Genomic DNA, 16431 nt, shown 5'->3' with positions numbered 1-16431 from the left:
GCTACCTGATGCAGATTCCACTTTGGATCGTTCTCCTGTTCTGTCTTGTATGGCTCTTGGCAACGATTTTCACGCTCAGGGTGCGTTTGGGGAAGCATTTGACGTAGCGCTGAGCTCGAATTAGTGCGCACTGTAGCTCTACGACGAGTGCAACGGCAGAAAGACGGAAGAACAAGGTGAGAGTTCGATATCATTTCTGCAAACTTATATGCAAACCACACGTGGCCTAAAAGCTGTTCCTCACTGCACAATTTTCAGCAGACGGGAGGAAAAGGGCGTTTCCCCTGCAGAACGATCAATCGGCGTTGTTACCGTTTGGAGACGACTATAATCAAATGTTGACAACAATGAAAATGTAATTGTCTCTCTTACGCTCTCTCGCAGCTGATATCACCTTCTATTATTAGCTATGTTTATGACGTCAGAATAGGATTAGAAATGAAAAGTCCAGATGACTACAAATACGGTGTTGAACAACTCTTCATCGATTTACTACAAAGAAGCCGTTTTGTCACAAAAGTACAATATGACGTCACATCCGCAATCGTCAACGCATATATTTAGAGTCCCGCCGAAGCGTCGCTTTTCTTCATCCCGACGCGCTGCACGGCGTATCGGAAGTCCGTGCGCGATCGCGTGGAAGGCGGACGAGTTGCAGCGCGCACCGTTCGACGCATCGTCGACTGGATCAAGCGGACGCATCCGTTTTGGAATTCGTCGCTCGGCGTCGACCACGCGTACATATGCAGTCACGACATGGGCGGCGAGTGCGGTCAACTCGCCGATCCGAATTTGCACAAGAACGCCGTTGGCTTGTTTAACACGGCCGACTACGCCGATCCATGGTATATTCCACATAAGGACATTGCACTTCCGCCTCATCCCGGACGCGGTGTCGGCAGCCTGTCTCACACGGGCAGAGGAGGAGCGGGAACGAAATCCGTGGAGAGAACGTTGCTGGCGTTTTTTGCAGGAAATATGAAAAGGTAAACGGTTATTTCGTGTGACGTCGTATGTATCTTTATGGAAATGATAAGAGGTTGGGTTCGACAAAGGGTTCGTTCTCTTTTCCGCGACGATCCTGATATTACGTTGATCGACGGCTACTTGTCGGACAAGGAGTATCGAGCGCTTCTTTCAAAGTCGAAATTCTGTTTGTGTCTCCGCGGAAACAGGGCGAGTTGTTTGTGTTCGTTTGACGTGTCTCGTTTATCTCTAAGTCGTCTACTCCTATAGGTTTGGAGTCCTCGTTTGATGGATTGCCTCTGGTTCGGATCTGTTCCCGTCATCATCGCCGACTATTACGACCTTCCTCTGGCCGATTTGATCGACTGGTCGTCGATAAGCGTCGCAGTACGAGAATCGGAAGTGAGTCAGTTACAAGTTTCCCACCCAGCGTTCACTGAACATTCTTATGTTAGATTCCCCACATGAAGAATCTCTTGCTAGCAATAGACGCTGCCCGCTTGAAACAATTTCAAATGAAAATACAAAAGGTACGGCTCTATTTTCACTGTTTTTATTTCCAACGGTCACCGTACACTGATCAAAGGTCTACATCCATCTAACGTGGAACGACCCCCCTCTCCCATTCGACGCCTTTCACTCGGTCCTCTACCAACTATGGCAACGAAATGCGCCCCAGTGGAAGAAAAATAAACAATTATTATAAATGTCCATATCATTCGTTTTTCTGCGCCTTGTGCCATTCGGAACGAGGAGCGGCAAAATGACTGTTCAGCACATTCTTCGAATTCCTCAGAAGATCGACGTCACTAATCACCGCCGGTGGCCCGTCGTCGTCATGACAATCGAAACTAATCTCGTTTCTGACGTCATCGCGATCGATTTCGGCGAACGAGTACAACGGTTCGATGTCGTCCCTATCGGCCGACTTCAGCGACGCGATCAGTCGCAGCTTTTTTTCCAAGTTCTTGATTCGTTCGTTCATTTCGCTTTCGACGAGCGATTCGCTCGTATCGCGCAACAGCGTCAAGCGATCCAAGCGATCGATCGTTTGCGCCGTTACGGGAGGATGCGAACGATCCGATTCGGCCGTCAAGTCTCGAATCGACCACGTCGGCGCCGACGGAAACGCTTTTCGAGCCGAACCGAAGAAACGCCGCGACAGAAAACGAATCATCATCATCATCATCAGGGTCACCGGATTCGCGCACGCTAGACGAAGATGGAAATCGGCGACGAGAGTCTTCCCGAGCCTCCGAGACCGCTCTGCTTTATGAAGGACGAGCTCGTCGAGGACGGATTTACCGTCGATCAGTTCATGTCGCGGTGTCGCGGACGAGCGACGCTCGAAACGATGCGCATGGACTTGGGACTCTATTTCAATACGATCAAGAGCGCGCTTATCGAGCTCATTAATCAGGACTACGCCGATTTCGTGAGCCTGTCGGGAAATCTGGTAGAAAATGAAATCGTTTTATTTTCGTTAATTAATTAATTAAAATCAAATTGAGGTTGGAACGGATAAGGCCGTCGAGAACGTTCGCGGTCCACTGCAAAATCTTAAGAGCGAATTTGTTGTACGTTTTTCTTTTAATTAATTAATTAATTAAAATTTTTCGTTGCTAATTTCTTGTCAATTATAGAAGGTGCAGGTCGCTCTGGATGAAGCCGTTGAAGCAATTCAAGCTAAAATGTCTCAAAGAAAAGCCATTGGCTGCAAGAGGGTATATTGCATGTGTGCACATGAAGAATATAATGACAAATGTGAGTTTGTAGAGACTATTGGAGCAAATTGTCAGTGTTAGCGAATCTGTTACTAAAATCGAACGGCTCATAAAGGCGCAGCAAGATCTCGGTGCAGAAACAAGGTCCCTATATGCGATTAGTACTCTAAAATATATGAGGACGTTGTTTTATTAGCTCGGATCATTTGATTGAGAGAATTGCGACCGAGTTCAATTGTTTGATGTTTAGCGTGGCCCAGTGTTCCCGTCACAAATTTATTGAAACTATCCAACCGGTCAGTAAATACAACCAATTCATTCATTAATTCATCTGTATTTATGTAGAGAATTGCTAGAATTGAACGCGGTCTATTCGACACGTTGGAGCGCATGTTCAACTCGAATCTCGCCTCCAGCGACTTGCACGAACTGAAGCAGTGCCTTCGAACGTACGCGACGATCAACAAACGAGACGTCGTCGAGCGTCTATTCCGAACGGGCGTCGTAAAGCCGTTCATGGAAAAAGTAAGGAATGCGCGTAGAGAAGACGGGGGGAGAAGGGGGGGAAAAAAAGGAGTCGCCTTAGGCAATTCGTATGACTGCTCTTTCAAGTCATCCGCGAGGACTCGAAGGAGTCTACGAACGTGCTTTGGAGTTCGTTTCATCGCGCTGCGCTTCGCTTTTGGATCTCACCTGTCCGTCCGGCGGCGGACACCTGGGACTGCCTCGCGGCGGCGGCGGGAGCGGGCACTTTTCCGGTGACGATTTCGTTCACGGTTATGACTTTCTTGTCAACGCTGTCTGGCCCGAGTTGGTTGCGTCGATAGAGAAGGAGTTATCGACTATATTTGCTCCTGGCGATCCAGACTCTTTTCACAGGGTACTTCAATGCAAGGGGATAGAGTGTCGCGCCGTCTATAGTTCTCTCGTTTTTTTTTCTTCTTTTTTTTAGAATTATTTGGTATCGATGGCGTTTTTGGCCTCCTTTGAGAGTCAGTGTAGGTCGAGGGAGAGTATGGAAAGGCTGCGAGAACACGACAGCTATAAGAAATTTATTAACAAGTGGAGTTTATCTGTCTATTATCAGATACGGTAAAAGAGGTGCACGCACGCCGCGTTTCCTAAACGATCGACCGCTTCTTTTTAGATTTCAGGAAATTGGGGGGTATTTCGAAGAATCTTTAGACGATCCGTTTTCTAAGTCAAATCCAGGTACAGTAGTCAGCCCGGCTTTTAAAATACTATTCATAGAGCGAGATCTCTGCTTTGTCGCCAAGGTTCTGAATTTCATTTAGCTGTCACGTCTAGATTGTGGCAATGTCTCCAGTCTTGCTGGTCGACCGAGATTTTTCTTCAGTCGTTGGCCCATCGCTTTTGGAAGCTCACTTTGCAGGTGAAAAATTGCTGCGCCGCCGGAGGATCTCTATGCCAATGATTGCTGCTTCTTTTTAGTTACTTTCAAGACTCACTACCTGGTTGCACGACTTGATATCCGGCGAGATTGCCATTGACTCCCTTGTTCTTCTTGTAATTGACATAGGTCTGCTCGAAGCAGAGGTATCTCCTGCAAACGGTTTAAAACCTCGTTTCATGTCTCTTCTTTTCCTTAGCTGCCGTCATTTTTCGTAGCCGTAGCTGGACCGAAACTAGCCTTTCTTGGTGATAGAGCGCAAGAGTTTATTAACGGCGGTACGATTTTAATCGATTGCGCGTAAATTCGAAGTTTGAACTTGATCTAGGCTGTGTTGTTGCGACGTACGAAGCTCTGAGTGCTAGAGTGCCAGTGATCAGCGAAACAATTATAGATCAACTTGGAAACAAATGCATGCAATATTTGGAACCGACGCAGACGATTCCTCGTCTCTATCGTCACACGAACAGAGAGGTACTGTAGGTGATTCAGTCTTGTGGAAGAGAATGTAGCACGTTTCTCTAGACTCCGGCGAAGGCGTCTGCATTTGTCGGCGATACGTTTCGACCTTTATCCATGTTTGGAAAATTTCCTGAGTCATGTAAAAAAGAATGGACTCAGAAAACCGTTTACGTTGTGACGGAGCGGTGCGTGGTGTGCTGTCTCCTCGTCACAACTGTAGACTACGCCGCTGTTCTCTTGCAGGTACGCAACGATGGCCAGTGATCTGTTGTCGTCTGTCAAAAAGACAGAGGAGAGTCTTCTTCGTCTGAAAAGGGGACGAAGAAGTGGTGCGGCGGCGGCGACGACGACGTCGAGCACGGGAATGACCGACGACAACAAAATACGACTCCAAATCTATCTTGACGTGCAGGAATTCAAAAATCAAGCAAGAAGACGTTATGTATATTTTTGTTGTCTAACGGATTTTCTTCTTGATTAGGTCGTTGCACTTGGAGTGTCTTTGGACAACTTGCCGCCACTGACTGAACTGCTACTTTTAGTAGAGGCAGCAAGAAATACGGCTCTCTCATCATCATCATCATCGTCTTCTTCTTCTTTGCAGTGAGTATAGTGTAAAAATTCAATTAAATATAATTTTAAGAGTCGCAGAATTACAGTGGAATCTCTGAATAGTGGACTTTTCCCTGTACAAAGGTTGTTCACGGAGTGTCCACTATTCAGAGGCTTCAAAAATTTCCGCCGTACACAAATACTCGCATTGCTAACGCACGCTAGAAGATGGAAGAGAAGTTGATCGCTTACAGGGCGAAAACTCAGAATAATAAAGCGGCTAACGTGGCCGCTGGTGCCGAAGACGAACGGCAAAAAGATTTCTTAAGAGAAAAATCGCCAAATTGGCGTGCCTTCGTGGTTGACAACGTGGCGAGCGTTTCCTTGTGGAAATTCGTCGTTTGGTTTTGTCTATGGGGTTTCTTTGTCTCCATCGAATTCGGTGCTGTCTATTTGGTCGCGTCGGGATTTCTACTTCTCTGCGTCAACCTGGGAAATCGGTCGAGAAAGTCCGGAGAAATGAGCGCCTACTCGGTTTTCAATAAAAACTGCGAAGCAATTGATGGCACGTTGACGGCCGAGCAGTTTGAAAGAGAAATTCGATTGGGCCCATCGTCAGTTAGATAGGGAAAAATACAAGACGAGCTAATATATGACGTCACACTTTCTGGCGCCATATACGATCACATACCGGTACTGTATGTCACAGTGTTTTTATTAGGAATTAAATTATGACTTCAATTGAACTTAGAGTAACTCTGTAGTATTCACTTCAGTCTAGAATTTTAGATCAGTCTGAATCCTCTCTGTCTCGTTTCCGAGAGCAACATCTAGCAAAGCGTACAGGACAAACAGTAAATAGGTACTTTTATTCCCTGTATCACATTGTTTGAACCTACTCATTTCAGAGTGAAACAGGCATACATGGTCAAAAAGGTCAAAAAGGAACTCAAATACTAATCCAGGTATAATTCTGAGTCACTTGGGTTTTTAATTAGTGGGCTCGCGCCTTGGAACTGCTTTGAGGGGCTTTGAGGAGTTTTTTGGGGAGGGCGGCAGAGTCCCGTACGTTACGTCGAAATCGTTCCATCTTCGTTCCATCTTCGTTTGGGCCCATCGTCAGTGGTACCCGTAAAAAAGCAGCCGAACGCTACGTTAGGATGAGTCAACGCCACAGCGAGGCAGCCGATTTGACTGCAAAGGCGAGAACGCCCGCGAAGACAGCCCAAATGGCTTTAGAATTAGCCCTCGTGCGTTTCTGTCGTCGCGTAGATCGTTCTCGCCGGCGACAGCAGCGTCGGCAAGACGTCGCTCGTCGTTCGATTCGTTCACAACGTCTTCATGCCTGTTCCGTACATCGCCACCGTGGGCGTCGACTTCAAGGTCAGCGAGCGACTCTCGTTTTTCGAATAATTAGATTAGAGGAAAACGCACGTCTCTAGAGCAAAACCGTCAACGTCGAAGGATCGACAATGAAATTACAAGTGCGGTGGTGTAGGGTGTGGGAGAGGGGGCAGAACCCTTGGGTGTCGACGAGAAGGAAGTGAAAGTGTACATGTCAGAGTTGTATTCCGCTAAACGCTCCATAATGGAGCCAACGTGTTTATTCTCTAAGGGCTATTATTATCACTTTCCCTCCCCGCGCGATAATTGCTTCGCTTGACATCTTTTCATAGATTTGGGATACTGCTGGACACGAGCGTTTTCGTAGTATGACACCGTCGTATTTCCGCGGAGCTCTCGGTCAGCAATCGCTTTTTTTAGTGAGACTGCACTCTCTATGGTCTGTCTCACTAATGCAGGTCTTCTATTGGTGTACGACGTCACGAGAATGGCGACGTTTATGAACGTCAGGGTAATGAGGTCTCATATACATTTAATAATTTGCGTGTATCGTGCACGCGTGTTAGGATTGGCTAACGTCTATAAATGAGCAAGCGGATTCTAACGTGCTTCTCCTTCTATTAGGAAACAAGGTCTGTGCGAACGAGCGACTTTATTTTAGAAAATAGGTCGTGATTTTTAGTGTGATGCCTCGCTAAAAGAAAGAGAGGTCAAGTACGAAGAGGGAAAAGATCTTGCAGCAGTAAGCTTCAATACGTGTATTGTACCCTTGCAAGCAAGAAGTCTTTTTTTGATTTAGAAATTCGGCATTTCGTTTATAGAAACCAGTGCCAAAAGTGGAGAGAGAACAAACGAAGCTTTCATGGCACTATCAAAGTAGACGCGAACCGACCCTGCCTATATAGCAACATACTATTATACGTGCGTCTCTCATTAGAGGAATCAAAGCAAAATTGACGAGTCGAAGAGCTTCAGTCAGCTTAGACACTATTCTAAAGAAGTCGAACGAAGAAAACCGGACCAAAGGAAACTGCTGCGCTACGTGACCAATTTTTTTTCCCAATATTAAGATAAAAGTAAATTTTTTAGATAAAATTAGATAAAGGTAGCGTTACAAACGTCAGGACAAGAAATCGAACGACACAAAAAGAAGATCGTCAGCAACCCAGCGGCTTCACCTCCTTGTACCAGTCATCTGGATACCAGTACTTCAACACTTTGGACCCGCCGCGCGGAACACTCAATATTTCGTCCGCTAAACGGAGCGACGGCCAAGGGCTGTCGAACCAAGCGAGACGGAAACGTGTGAAACCTGCGATAGTTGATGAAAATCACCCAACTCTCTACTCCCCGCCGTCGCATCCAGCCGTCACGCCAATAGTCGTAAAAAGGCATCACATCAACCCGTTCCTTTTTGTAGTAGACCGTCGATCGGCCGCGCGTGCTGATCGATTCCTCGTAGCGGGTGCCGCGTTGTCGAAAAGCGTCGACAATCTCTTCTTCAGTGTGGCGACAAAGAGCGTCGCCGTCAACGCCCACGTCGGCGTCATAATCCCACGGCAAGGGACCGGCGTATCGAAGCGCGCCGATAAGCGAGCCGTAGATGAGATAGTGGGCAACGTCGAGGTCGGTGAAGACGTCATCGACGAGGTGAACGAGATTTGTTAGTTCTAGCAGATCAGCGCGAGGTTGTTGGCATGGAAGACCTTTGTCGGTCGTATAGTGCGCCCAGCTGTGCGATGTAAGAGCCCAATAGAGGAGGATGACCACTACAGGGAGAGCACTAAACAAAGCGATACGCCGCTTGTGCATTGGCATGTTCTAATTAGATGCGGGCATTTAGATGGTGGTCGGCAAGAGCTTCAAAAAAGATATGACGGACTACCACACAAGATAATTGATTGATTGATTGATAAAAATTATGCTAAGGTGCTTTCTTGTTCAGTCACACGAGCCATCCGACCATCCGTCTCTCCACCGCTCGTCGACTTTGGAACAATCGAATGCCTCCTTTCCCAAATGACGATTCACGTCATTGTGAATTTCGCAGAGCCATCGCGAAAAGGCAATTCGACTGGAAGTCGCTATCGGTCGCGCCGTCATTTGCTCTCGAAGATGCGACGAGCAATCATCGCACGGAAAATATTTTCCGAAGAGGCTCATGAACTGTCTCATGTCCGACTGCTGCGTCGGCGTCGGCTCCTCCGGCAAGTATGCGGCCATCGTGTGGAGAAACGACCACGTGCAACGACCCAACGACGACAGGTCTAACGGACACTCGGATGATTCCGTCGTCTCGGCGTTTTCTACTCGAGCTTCTTCTTGCGTCGGTGTCTCTATTGCCGTTTTCGTTTTCGAAGCGTCTCCTACTCCTTTAGTCGTCTGAGTAAGACGCCATTTCGTAAAGTCGACGCAAACTCTGCACGGCCTTTTGGATGGCTCCGTCATTACACGTCCGGGGTGTGTTGTCACTAGGCTCCCGGAACACTAGCATGTCTGGGTTGTTTATTTGCGCTCTTTTGGCGTCCTCGTCGCTCGCTGCAACTCTCCCGTCGCCGACGCCCGATCAGGTAAACATTTGCGCACTCGATCGCACCGCGAAACGTCGCAAATTGCAGCTAACGTGGAGCGAATGGGAACTCGGTGCGATTATTCACTTCAACATGGCCACTTACCTATCAGGCGACGGGTGAGAAAAGTTCGGTCTTGTTTTGTAGCTCGCATGGAGCCAAATGGAACTGGGTGCCCTTGTCGTCTTCAATATGGCCACATATCTCCCAGGGGATGGGTGAGGGGAAAGAGGGGGGGAGCTAAAATAAATAATCAATAATCAATAGCAATACTCCTACGTATGATCAAATTTAAATATTTTATGGATAGCTGTGCCTTTCCGGGATCTGGCGTGCCCAGTCCGTCTCTCTTCGATCCAACGAAGATCAATACCGATCAGTGGGCTGAAGCATTTAAAGCGTTTGGAGCTCGCTATGCTGTTCTTGTTGTGAAGCACAATTGTGGCTTTACGCTTTGGCCGTCGAATGTGACCATACCTGGTGTCAACATTCCGTACAATTATTCCGTTCGCCAGTCGCCGTCGCCGTCGTCTGACGTCGTTCGCGCCTTTGTGGATTCCTGTCGAAAGGCCGGCGTCATGCCCGGATTCTATTACAGCGTCGTTCACAATTACTTTCTCAACGTCGGTGCGGGGAAAAAGGTGCTAAACAAGCTAATGCCGGGAATGGTGAACGTTACCATGGAGCAGTACTATGAAGTGGTTCTCGCTCAGCTGACGGAACTGTGGACGCAGTACGGACAGCTGGGTGAGACGTTTGAGAGGAATTGTTTACCTTTGATTACCTCTTTTCTAGCCGAGGTTTGGTTTGACGGCGGATATCAGGCCGATCTCAAAGCAAACTTGTCCGCTATGATATCAAAAATGCAGCCTCACGCGACTGCTTTTAATGGGTTGGTTAATTAAATCATATTTTTTTCTTCTGGCTATAATTGTACGAGTTGTGTTTCTCAAGGTATGGCTTGTCGCCGAATTGCATTCGATGGATTGGAACAGAAGCCGGCCGAGCTCCCGATCCCAACTGGTCGACGGGCACGTCAGGTGGCGGTGATCCAAGTAGCACTGTTTGGTGTCCAGCGGAATGTGAGCTCGTCGGCATGCGCAAAGTTGTGTGTGTCTATGTTTGAAACGCTTTACCAGGTGATACCACTTTGCAGGACAATGACCATTGGTTCTATTCGAGCACCGAAGGAATACGCTCATTGGACGAACTGATTGGCGTACGTTTTGGGTTCTGGAATTGCGCCTATCGTCGTCAATTTTCTTCTCTGTTAGGTCTATCACAGTACCGTGGGTCATAATGGGAACCTTCTGTTGGACTTCACTCCTGACAAAGACGGTCTCATTCCCGATGATCATATGAAACGATACCAGGGTGAGGAGGAGACTGGCTCTATAGAGATTCTTCTCGCGTGACTTCTTTTCTACCAGAGTTGGGCGATTTTATCAGGCAGTGCTACGGAAAGCCTGTCAAGTCTACAAATGGTACAATTCATTTTCGTCATCTTCTTTTGCTTCTCCGCGATAGCGTCTGGTTTAATTAACTAGGATCAGGAACGACGTATGCTATAGAGTTGAATCCTCCTGCCACTATTGATCGCGTTGTATTGGAAGAAGATCAAACTCACGTACGCTACTGCTAAAGAATACGAAGCTTATAACTTTTGTGTCTTCAGGGCCAAACTGTTAGAGCCTATTCGGTTCAACTCCAGCCTGCTGCTAATGCCGCTCCGGTGATGGCAATCAACGGCTCTAGTATTGGCAACAAGAAGATTGTTCTTCTTCCGGCGGCAGCTTCTTACAGCAAAGTCATGCTGTCAATCACGTCGTCGGTCGCGACTCCTGTTATCCGTCATTTTGGTGTCTATCAGTGCTCTTCGTCATACTGATTCTCAGCTTTGATTTGACGACTCTCTTTTTTTTTTATTTGAGGCTGCCTTTGTTGTTTGCATCTGCACGAAGGAAACGCAAGCGCTGGTCGTCTTCCTTTTATCTGTGGACCAACAAGCACTGCACTGTACCATACTAAGATGCCGTTCACTCCCAGGTGGTACGTATATTTATTCACTGTAATTCTCTCTACTAGGGTGCACTAGCAAGTACGTTAAAGAAATGATAAACTTCATCGTTATCATATACAGCGACTTCTGTGCTACAGGTACTGCACTTCACTGGTTTGTAAACGTCCTCCTCTTCTTGTTCTTCTCCTTTGTTTATTCTATCCACAGCTGATCCAACGTCTCTGTCTGTGCCGGCATCTGACCCTTGACGACGTTTTCGGCGTTTTCGCGATTTGCCTTTCAAAGGACCCTTGTACCGGAGAACTTCATCTGGAACTACGTTGCAGTTCACCACAAACATGGCACGATATTGAGTCTCATATCTTTCATGCCTGCAGAAACATAAGATAAGGCATTCTGGCCGCATTTGCTTCCTCTCTCTCACTCACTAACCTCTGACAATCTAGACACAACAGACTCATACATGAGGGACAGTTGAGAACGGCGTCGCTTTTCTGCAAAGGCTTTTCTTCTCGCTCTGTTGCATTGTCAGATGAACGAGACTTGGCATCACTTCCTCTTTTCTTCCCGTGTTTTTCAAATCCAGGAGGAGGCCTCGCAGCTAAAGCACCACCATACTAAATGTTTACTTTAGAATTCAATCAGCACTTACCGGACGAATACTTTTCCCTCTGCCGAAGAACCCACTTTTCATCTTCGTCATCCATACTTGGGTCATAGAGCAAGTCGTCGTTTGACGGAATCGGCACACGACGTCTCCGAGCTGATCAAAGAGAGAAAAACCAACCTCTTCAAGATAAAACAGCCAGGGAGACCTTTTACTTTACCCGGAGGCGTGGCGGAAGCAGCCTCTCGCACCTCTCCTCCCCCTCCCTCGTCAGACGAACCGGAGCTAAAATAGACGTCATCGTAGTACTTCACGTCGTCTGGCTTTTCGGCCGAAGCCGATGCGGCGTCGTCCGACTGACGACCGGGCGGCGAATGACCACTTTTGAAGTGCGGGGACGCCATCCACCTGAAGACCTACATTTAGCTGAGTGCAAGCTACTGTAGACCGCCGACGGCCCGACCGTATCGTTTCGTCGAGTCCTCGATTCATTTCGGTTTCAAAATCGCTTTCTGACGTCGAGTCGGCTTCGTGCGCCGAATTTCGTTCGTCGTCGCTGTTCGAATCGCTGCAGGCAGAGTCAAGCGCTCGACTCCGATCTCTTTTGCTCGCGGAATAAACGCATCTGTACCTTCCTCGGCATATTCCATCGCTGTCGTAGTCGATATCGCCTATGTAATCATCAGTTTGGCGAAACATTGTAAAATTTATCCGGGACACACAGTGAGATCCTTTCTTTGACTGATTCTCGTTGAATCTGAGGAATCCGACTTTTAAATGCTTCCAGATCGATACAGACGTTTCTTCACAGTGTCTTACACAGAATTCTTTTGTCAAATTTTGTCTCCACAAAGAGATTTTGGCAGCGTAACGCGCGTTAAGCTGCTGGCATGCCAACATGGACGACGCCGATCTCGAAAAACTTTCCGTTTCCCCGGGAAAGCTAAAGCCTACGTTTCGCAAAAATACGACCGAGTATGAGATCGTCGTCGGGAGCGACGTAAAAGAGCTAAAAGTGAATCCGTTGACGAGCAGCGACGAAGCTTCGTACGACATCAAGGCGAGATCAAAAACGAACGAACGAGCGCACATTAAAATACTATCTACACAGGGCGGCGACGGCGGCAAGGTGATTCCCATAGACGAGGGCGCTACGAAAGTAATCGTCGTCGAAGTATCGGCCGAAGACGGAAAAACGACGAAACGATACGTCATCCGAGCGAAGCGTCTCTCGTCGACCGACGCTTCTTTGTCGAATCTGACGTCATCATCCGGGAATTTGAACCCAGACTTTTCTCCATCAACGTACGAGTATACTGTGAACGTATCGGCCGAAATTGACGCGGTGAAGCTGATCACGGAAGTGGCCGATGCGAAAGCGAGAGTTTCTTTTGACGGCAGCAGCGCGGACGTAGGCTCTGAGCAAGACCTCAATTTCGGTCAGACGAAATTGAAAATTTTGGTGACGTCGCCTGACGGAAAAAACGAGTCTCGCTACGCTGTGACGTTCATTCGAGAACACGTCGGATGCAGCGTTGAAACGATTGATGACGCGGCGTGTCGTCTTCGGTGCTCCATCTGTTTGGGTATACTATATCAACCGGTGAGCATCAAGGGTAGCAAGCACGGAGCGCTCTTCTGCGAACCATGTCTGTCGACCGTGACGCGAACGTCAAAAGTCGATCCCGTTGATGAATCGCCGTTGGAAGGCGACTGGGTAGTGGAAAGGTCGGACGTCGAAGCGTCCGTTTCCGATGCGCTCGTTACAAGTCTCTCCGGCGAGAAGGTCAAACTGAGAAACGTCGCTCGAGCGAACAAGGAATGGAGAGAGAAGAATTCGCAGCCCAAAGTAAAGCGCAGTTTCGTTGGCTATTTTTTTTTCAAACGTTTTTCTCTCAGATTGAAAGTGCAAAAGCGGACGGATGCTCCAGCGACGGTCCCGACGTGACGCACTCCGTCGCTGCGCGTCCGTGGGAAACGAAGTTGAGACAGGAAGGAGCGGATTTTTCGCCGGAGAAATGCGCTCAGTGGTTGACGAAGTACGCGACGAGTCTGTCTCTCTTTCGGACGTCGTCTCAATCGATCAAAGACGGCGAATCGCCCGTCGATTATCTCTACGCCGCCGCCGCCTGTCAAGCGAATGCAATCAAAGCAAAATCGAAGAACGCGGAAAGTCATTTCAAACTCGCTCAAATTCTTGAAGAGATCTACCTAGTGCAAGATCTCTATGGAATAAAAAAGGTTTGATGATTGCCTGAACGTCGTATTAATTGGCATATGTTTCTCTCTCGTGCGTACAGAGTGAGAGAGACGAGTCGGACGACTTTGGCCCGTCGGCGGTCGAGAGTTCGAAAGACGAAGAATTCGCTGCGATTTGTGCCCTGCGAGGAGTCGGTTCGTCGGCGCCGCTCGCTCGTCAGCTCAAGGCCGTCGAGGAGGAATACAAGCATCTCAAAGATCAGAATCAAACGGCTAAAGCAGAGCACGTTCAGTCGCTGTACCAGTGGAAATCCAAGCAGGCAGTCAGGGTAAGGAAACGTCCGCGTTTCATACTGAACATGGCACACGCATCGTCGGATTTGATAGGGTTCTAAATTTGGCATGGCTTCGTCTGTCGACGACGAGAACGATCTTGGAAAAGCGTTTCTCAAGTACATGGACGCTCTTGCTCTCGACAGCGCGAGTCATCGATTTAATCTTCACGTGGGGCGACTGTTGGTGATGCAGGACAAGACCAAAGAAGCTCTGGAAAGACTCAAGATTGCTATGGCAATCAAACCAAACACACCGGAGACGAGGTAATCGAGAAAAAAATCAAATTTGACGAGGTATCAATCAATCAATAGATTGTTCTACGGACTTGCTTTGTGCCGACTTGATTCGGGATCGGAGGAAGGGGCTCGATGGTTAAACGACGCTTTGCAGTACGTTCTCCACGTCCAGTGTGAACTCGCATGCAGTTCTTCGGCGTCTCGGTCGACTTTGCTGTCCGTGGAGGACGTGCTTCGCGTTTCCGATCCGCTGATTGTTCGCGCTTTTATCGGGCTAGCGGAGACGCGGAAAAAAGTCGCCGGTAAGATGTTGACGTCGGCGGAAGCGTGTCGAAACGCTTGTCTCATCGCCATTCGTCAAATGCAAAAGATCGTGCATAGGGCGACTATATTTAGGTGGATTATCCGTAGACGTTGGTCGATGGGCGGGATAATTTTATTTTTAGGCAGTTTGAATGGGTGCTCTTGGACGCTCATTATCTGATGCTCGACTACAACGAGAAGAATGTCAGTCGATCAGAACTAGCAAGTCGTTGCGAACGATTATCGGTTTTGAGCCGCTGCAGCACTATTCCTCCGGAAAAGGAGTTATTGGCAATTCAAATACAGGTAGGGTAGAGATTGAAAAAGCGACCTAAAGGGCGTCGTTTTGAGAAAAATTTGAACCGTTCTCTTTTAGGTGTGTCAGAAGGCAGTATCTACTTTGCCTAGTAGCAGTTTGGCGCTGTGTCATCTGGGTGCAGTTCAGTTGAGCAAGTTTGAGCAGAGCGAAGGAGGCAAGGACGTTCAAAGTCTGATTCAGGACGCCATTCACAGCTTTCGAGCGAGCATCGCTGTAGAAGGAAAGCCAAAGCAGAGCAAAGACGTTTTGACACACCTAGCCGAACAGAAATGGTGGAAAGAAAAGCTTCAGAAAGAAGAAGAAGCCAAGAAGCAGTCCGCACCAAAAGCGTCAGCCAAAACAGGACAACAGCAGCAGCAATCGAAAGGAGCAGGAGTCGCACCGGTCGTCGGTGGCAGAGGACGAGCTGCTGCAGTAAAACCAGGACCAGTCGCCGGTAGCACGGGCAGAGGACGAGGAACAGCGGGAACAGCTAGAGCTGGTCCAACTACTAAGCCTAGCGTTGCCGGGGCCAAATCTGGACCGCGACCGGTCGGAGGTAGAGCAGCAGGTCCTTCGACGGCTGGAAGAGGTCCTGCTAGTGGGAAAACAGCGGCTACTAAAACTGCGGCACCTGTAGGTGCTCGGAAGGGTTCTGGGTCGACGGCGGCGAAGGGACCGACGACAGGGTCGAAAGGAGTCGCCACGCTTGGTGAACTCAAATCGGGACTAAAATCGTCGACGTCGTCAACGACAACGAAGCCGACTTCCCCAGAACCGACAAAGGAAGAAGCAAAAAAAGAAGATCCTACCGTCAAAGAAGTCAAAGAAGCAGAAGAAACGAAGGAAGAAGTCGAAACAAATGCGCCGCTGTATCAGTCTCGTCTCGGCTTGGCGCGAGCGCTATCCAAGCAATCGTCATCGTCGAAAGAATGCGAAGATTTGTATCGCGAAGTAATGAAAATGTCGCCCGGTGTGCACGACGCCTACATCGAACTCGCCGACCTGCTCGTCAAAGACGATCCGCTGAGCGCCGTCGCCGTCTACACTCAATTTCCCTTCTCCAAAGAGACTCAACCGACGTTCGACGACGCTTACATTCACGGCGAAATCGTTCGTCTTCTCATGAAAGTCGAACAGTACGATCATCCGTCGCTCAAGTCGAATCTCGTCGCCATGGGTCGCGTCATGGGCATAGCGAGCTTGGAGAAATACGCCAATGTGCTAGACGCCAAGTTCAAGACGAATCTGCTGAAACGCATCTACGCAGGCGTTCACAACAAAAACGTCGACGATCCCGACTTGCAGGCCTTCTTCAAGTTCAAGTGCTGGATTTGAGACCATTGTCGTGTTTGTGTGTTTCTATCTAGCGCCTGTCGTTCGGCGTTAGTGCGCAACGACTG

The 16431-nt window shown here is 48.4% G+C and overlaps 8 protein-coding genes across 10 annotated transcripts; 6 read left to right on the top strand and 2 right to left on the bottom strand.

The window, feature by feature from the left end:
* Positions 1-8: 8 nt before the first annotated feature.
* On the top strand, positions 9-1938 carry LOC136189099 (uncharacterized). Its single transcript, XM_065976944.1, has 9 exons — positions 9-80; positions 137-176; positions 262-355; positions 408-519; positions 565-986; positions 1038-1176; positions 1237-1368; positions 1422-1496; positions 1553-1938. Exons 1-9 carry the CDS (start codon positions 9-11, stop codon positions 1670-1672), a joined length of 1206 nt encoding a protein of 401 aa, XP_065833016.1. The 3' UTR covers positions 1673-1938.
* A 120-nt stretch (positions 1939-2058) lies between these two features.
* LOC136189239 (conserved oligomeric Golgi complex subunit 2-like) lies at positions 2059-5234 on the top strand. Its single transcript, XM_065977147.1, has 16 exons — positions 2059-2422; positions 2478-2543; positions 2610-2690; positions 2743-2834; positions 2887-2986; positions 3036-3215; positions 3277-3570; positions 3643-3782; positions 3838-3902; positions 3968-4083; positions 4143-4247; positions 4301-4379; positions 4430-4575; positions 4627-4748; positions 4807-4990; positions 5045-5234. Exons 1-16 carry the CDS (start codon positions 2189-2191, stop codon positions 5168-5170), a joined length of 2130 nt encoding a protein of 709 aa, XP_065833219.1. The 5' UTR covers positions 2059-2188; the 3' UTR covers positions 5171-5234.
* Positions 5235-5343: 109 nt separating this feature from the next.
* On the top strand, positions 5344-6140 carry LOC136189098 (SAYSvFN domain-containing protein 1-like). Its single transcript, XM_065976943.1, has 3 exons — positions 5344-5733; positions 6024-6080; positions 6114-6140. The coding sequence occupies exons 1-3, from the start codon at positions 5344-5346 to the stop codon at positions 6138-6140; spliced, it is 474 nt and encodes a 157-aa protein (XP_065833015.1).
* On the top strand, positions 5743-7582 carry LOC136189240 (uncharacterized). Its single transcript, XM_065977148.1, has 11 exons — positions 5743-5969; positions 6024-6080; positions 6275-6317; positions 6388-6498; positions 6558-6599; positions 6792-6858; positions 6918-6970; positions 7026-7091; positions 7142-7201; positions 7259-7335; positions 7397-7582. Exons 3-11 carry the CDS (start codon positions 6276-6278, stop codon positions 7503-7505), a joined length of 627 nt encoding a protein of 208 aa, XP_065833220.1. The 5' UTR covers positions 5743-5969; positions 6024-6080; position 6275; the 3' UTR covers positions 7506-7582.
* Positions 7583-8400: 818 nt separating this feature from the next.
* On the bottom strand, positions 8401-8907 carry LOC136189097 (FAD-linked sulfhydryl oxidase ALR-like). The gene has a single exon (XM_065976942.1). It carries the CDS (start codon positions 8905-8907, stop codon positions 8401-8403), a length of 507 nt encoding a protein of 168 aa, XP_065833014.1.
* A 19-nt stretch (positions 8908-8926) lies between these two features.
* Positions 8927-11020, top strand: LOC136189218 (uncharacterized). 2 transcript variants are annotated; one of them, XM_065977117.1, is made up of 10 exons: positions 8927-9029; positions 9078-9148; positions 9340-9776; positions 9825-9921; positions 9984-10111; positions 10169-10248; positions 10304-10403; positions 10460-10513; positions 10577-10656; positions 10705-11020. In XM_065977117.1, exons 1-10 carry the CDS (start codon positions 8952-8954, stop codon positions 10915-10917), a joined length of 1338 nt encoding a protein of 445 aa, XP_065833189.1. In that variant the 5' UTR covers positions 8927-8951; the 3' UTR covers positions 10918-11020. The 2 variants fall into 2 exon arrangements, with proteins under 2 accessions (XP_065833189.1, XP_065833190.1); XM_065977118.1 differs by lacking the exon at positions 9078-9148 and adding an exon at positions 9177-9247 and having other exon boundaries at positions 8945-9029.
* A 54-nt stretch (positions 11021-11074) lies between these two features.
* On the bottom strand, positions 11075-12403 carry LOC136189235 (E2F-associated phosphoprotein-like). The gene is made up of 6 exons (XM_065977142.1): positions 12288-12403; positions 12120-12224; positions 11877-12064; positions 11702-11812; positions 11482-11650; positions 11075-11420 (listed from the first exon to the last, which is right to left on the bottom strand). The coding sequence occupies exons 1-6, from the start codon at positions 12353-12355 to the stop codon at positions 11111-11113; spliced, it is 951 nt and encodes a 316-aa protein (XP_065833214.1). The 5' UTR covers positions 12356-12403; the 3' UTR covers positions 11075-11110.
* Positions 11206-16375, top strand: LOC136189206 (uncharacterized). 2 transcript variants are annotated; one of them, XM_065977102.1, is made up of 8 exons: positions 11208-12716; positions 12768-13505; positions 13556-13897; positions 13957-14184; positions 14243-14454; positions 14503-14823; positions 14874-15036; positions 15107-16375. In XM_065977102.1, exons 1-8 carry the CDS (start codon positions 12555-12557, stop codon positions 16364-16366), a joined length of 3426 nt encoding a protein of 1141 aa, XP_065833174.1. In that variant the 5' UTR covers positions 11208-12554; the 3' UTR covers positions 16367-16375. The 2 variants fall into 2 exon arrangements, with proteins under 2 accessions (XP_065833173.1, XP_065833174.1); XM_065977101.1 differs by having other exon boundaries at positions 11206-13505.
* The last annotated feature ends 56 nt before the right edge of the window (positions 16376-16431 follow it).

The sequence above is a fragment of the Oscarella lobularis genome, chromosome 7, assembly GCF_947507565.1.
Source record: "Oscarella lobularis chromosome 7, ooOscLobu1.1, whole genome shotgun sequence".
Lineage (NCBI taxonomy): Eukaryota > Metazoa > Porifera > Homoscleromorpha > Homosclerophorida > Oscarellidae > Oscarella > Oscarella lobularis.
Note: the sequence above shows the minus strand (reverse complement) of the source record. Positions and strands in the feature narration are given on the sequence as shown.

Bases quoted from the DNA above. Each gene is read 5' to 3' on its own strand.
- LOC136189099 (XM_065976944.1), top strand. From the start codon at position 9: ATGCAGATTCCACTTTGGATCGTTCTCCTGTTCTGTCTTGTATGGCTC. The intron at 987-1,037 runs GTAAACGGTTAT...GGAAATGATAAG, and splicing joins TTTGCAGGAAATATGAAAAG to AGGTTGGGTTCGACAAAGGG. The intron at 1,497-1,552 runs GTACGGCTCTAT...CACTGATCAAAG, and splicing joins TTCAAATGAAAATACAAAAG to GTCTACATCCATCTAACGTG.
- LOC136189239 (XM_065977147.1), top strand. From the start codon at position 2,189: ATGGAAATCGGCGACGAGAGTCTTCCCGAGCCTCCGAGACCGCTCTGC. The intron at 3,783-3,837 runs GTAAAAGAGGTG...GCTTCTTTTTAG, and splicing joins TCTGTCTATTATCAGATACG to ATTTCAGGAAATTGGGGGGT. The intron at 4,576-4,626 runs GTACTGTAGGTG...ACGTTTCTCTAG, and splicing joins ATCGTCACACGAACAGAGAG to ACTCCGGCGAAGGCGTCTGC.
- LOC136189098 (XM_065976943.1), top strand. From the start codon at position 5,344: ATGGAAGAGAAGTTGATCGCTTACAGGGCGAAAACTCAGAATAATAAA. The intron at 5,734-6,023 runs GTTAGATAGGGA...TACTCATTTCAG, and splicing joins TTCGATTGGGCCCATCGTCA to AGTGAAACAGGCATACATGG. The intron at 6,081-6,113 runs GTATAATTCTGA...GTTTTTAATTAG, and splicing joins GAACTCAAATACTAATCCAG to TGGGCTCGCGCCTTGGAACT.
- LOC136189240 (XM_065977148.1), top strand. From the start codon at position 6,276: ATGAGTCAACGCCACAGCGAGGCAGCCGATTTGACTGCAAAG. The intron at 6,499-6,557 runs GTCAGCGAGCGA...GCACGTCTCTAG, and splicing joins CCGTGGGCGTCGACTTCAAG to AGCAAAACCGTCAACGTCGA. The intron at 7,092-7,141 runs GTCTGTGCGAAC...CGTGATTTTTAG, and splicing joins TCCTTCTATTAGGAAACAAG to TGTGATGCCTCGCTAAAAGA.
- LOC136189097 (XM_065976942.1), bottom strand. From the start codon at position 8,907: ATGACGGAGCCATCCAAAAGGCCGTGCAGAGTTTGCGTCGACTTTACG.
- LOC136189218 (XM_065977117.1), top strand. From the start codon at position 8,952: ATGTCTGGGTTGTTTATTTGCGCTCTTTTGGCGTCCTCGTCGCTCGCT. The intron at 10,112-10,168 runs GTGAGCTCGTCG...ACGCTTTACCAG, and splicing joins TGTTTGGTGTCCAGCGGAAT to GTGATACCACTTTGCAGGAC. The intron at 10,404-10,459 runs GTGAGGAGGAGA...CTTTTCTACCAG, and splicing joins TCATATGAAACGATACCAGG to AGTTGGGCGATTTTATCAGG.
- LOC136189235 (XM_065977142.1), bottom strand. From the start codon at position 12,355: ATGTTTCGCCAAACTGATGATTACATAGGCGATATCGACTACGACAGC. The intron at 12,225-12,287 runs GTACAGATGCGT...CTCTGCCTGCAG, and splicing joins GATGGAATATGCCGAGGAAG to CGATTCGAACAGCGACGACG. The intron at 11,651-11,701 runs GTAAGTGCTGAT...GTGGTGCTTTAG, and splicing joins GAGGGAAAAGTATTCGTCCG to CTGCGAGGCCTCCTCCTGGA.
- LOC136189206 (XM_065977101.1), top strand. From the start codon at position 12,555: ATGGACGACGCCGATCTCGAAAAACTTTCCGTTTCCCCGGGAAAGCTA. The intron at 13,898-13,956 runs GTTTGATGATTG...TCGTGCGTACAG, and splicing joins ATCTCTATGGAATAAAAAAG to AGTGAGAGAGACGAGTCGGA. The intron at 15,037-15,106 runs GTAGGGTAGAGA...GTTCTCTTTTAG, and splicing joins TATTGGCAATTCAAATACAG to GTGTGTCAGAAGGCAGTATC.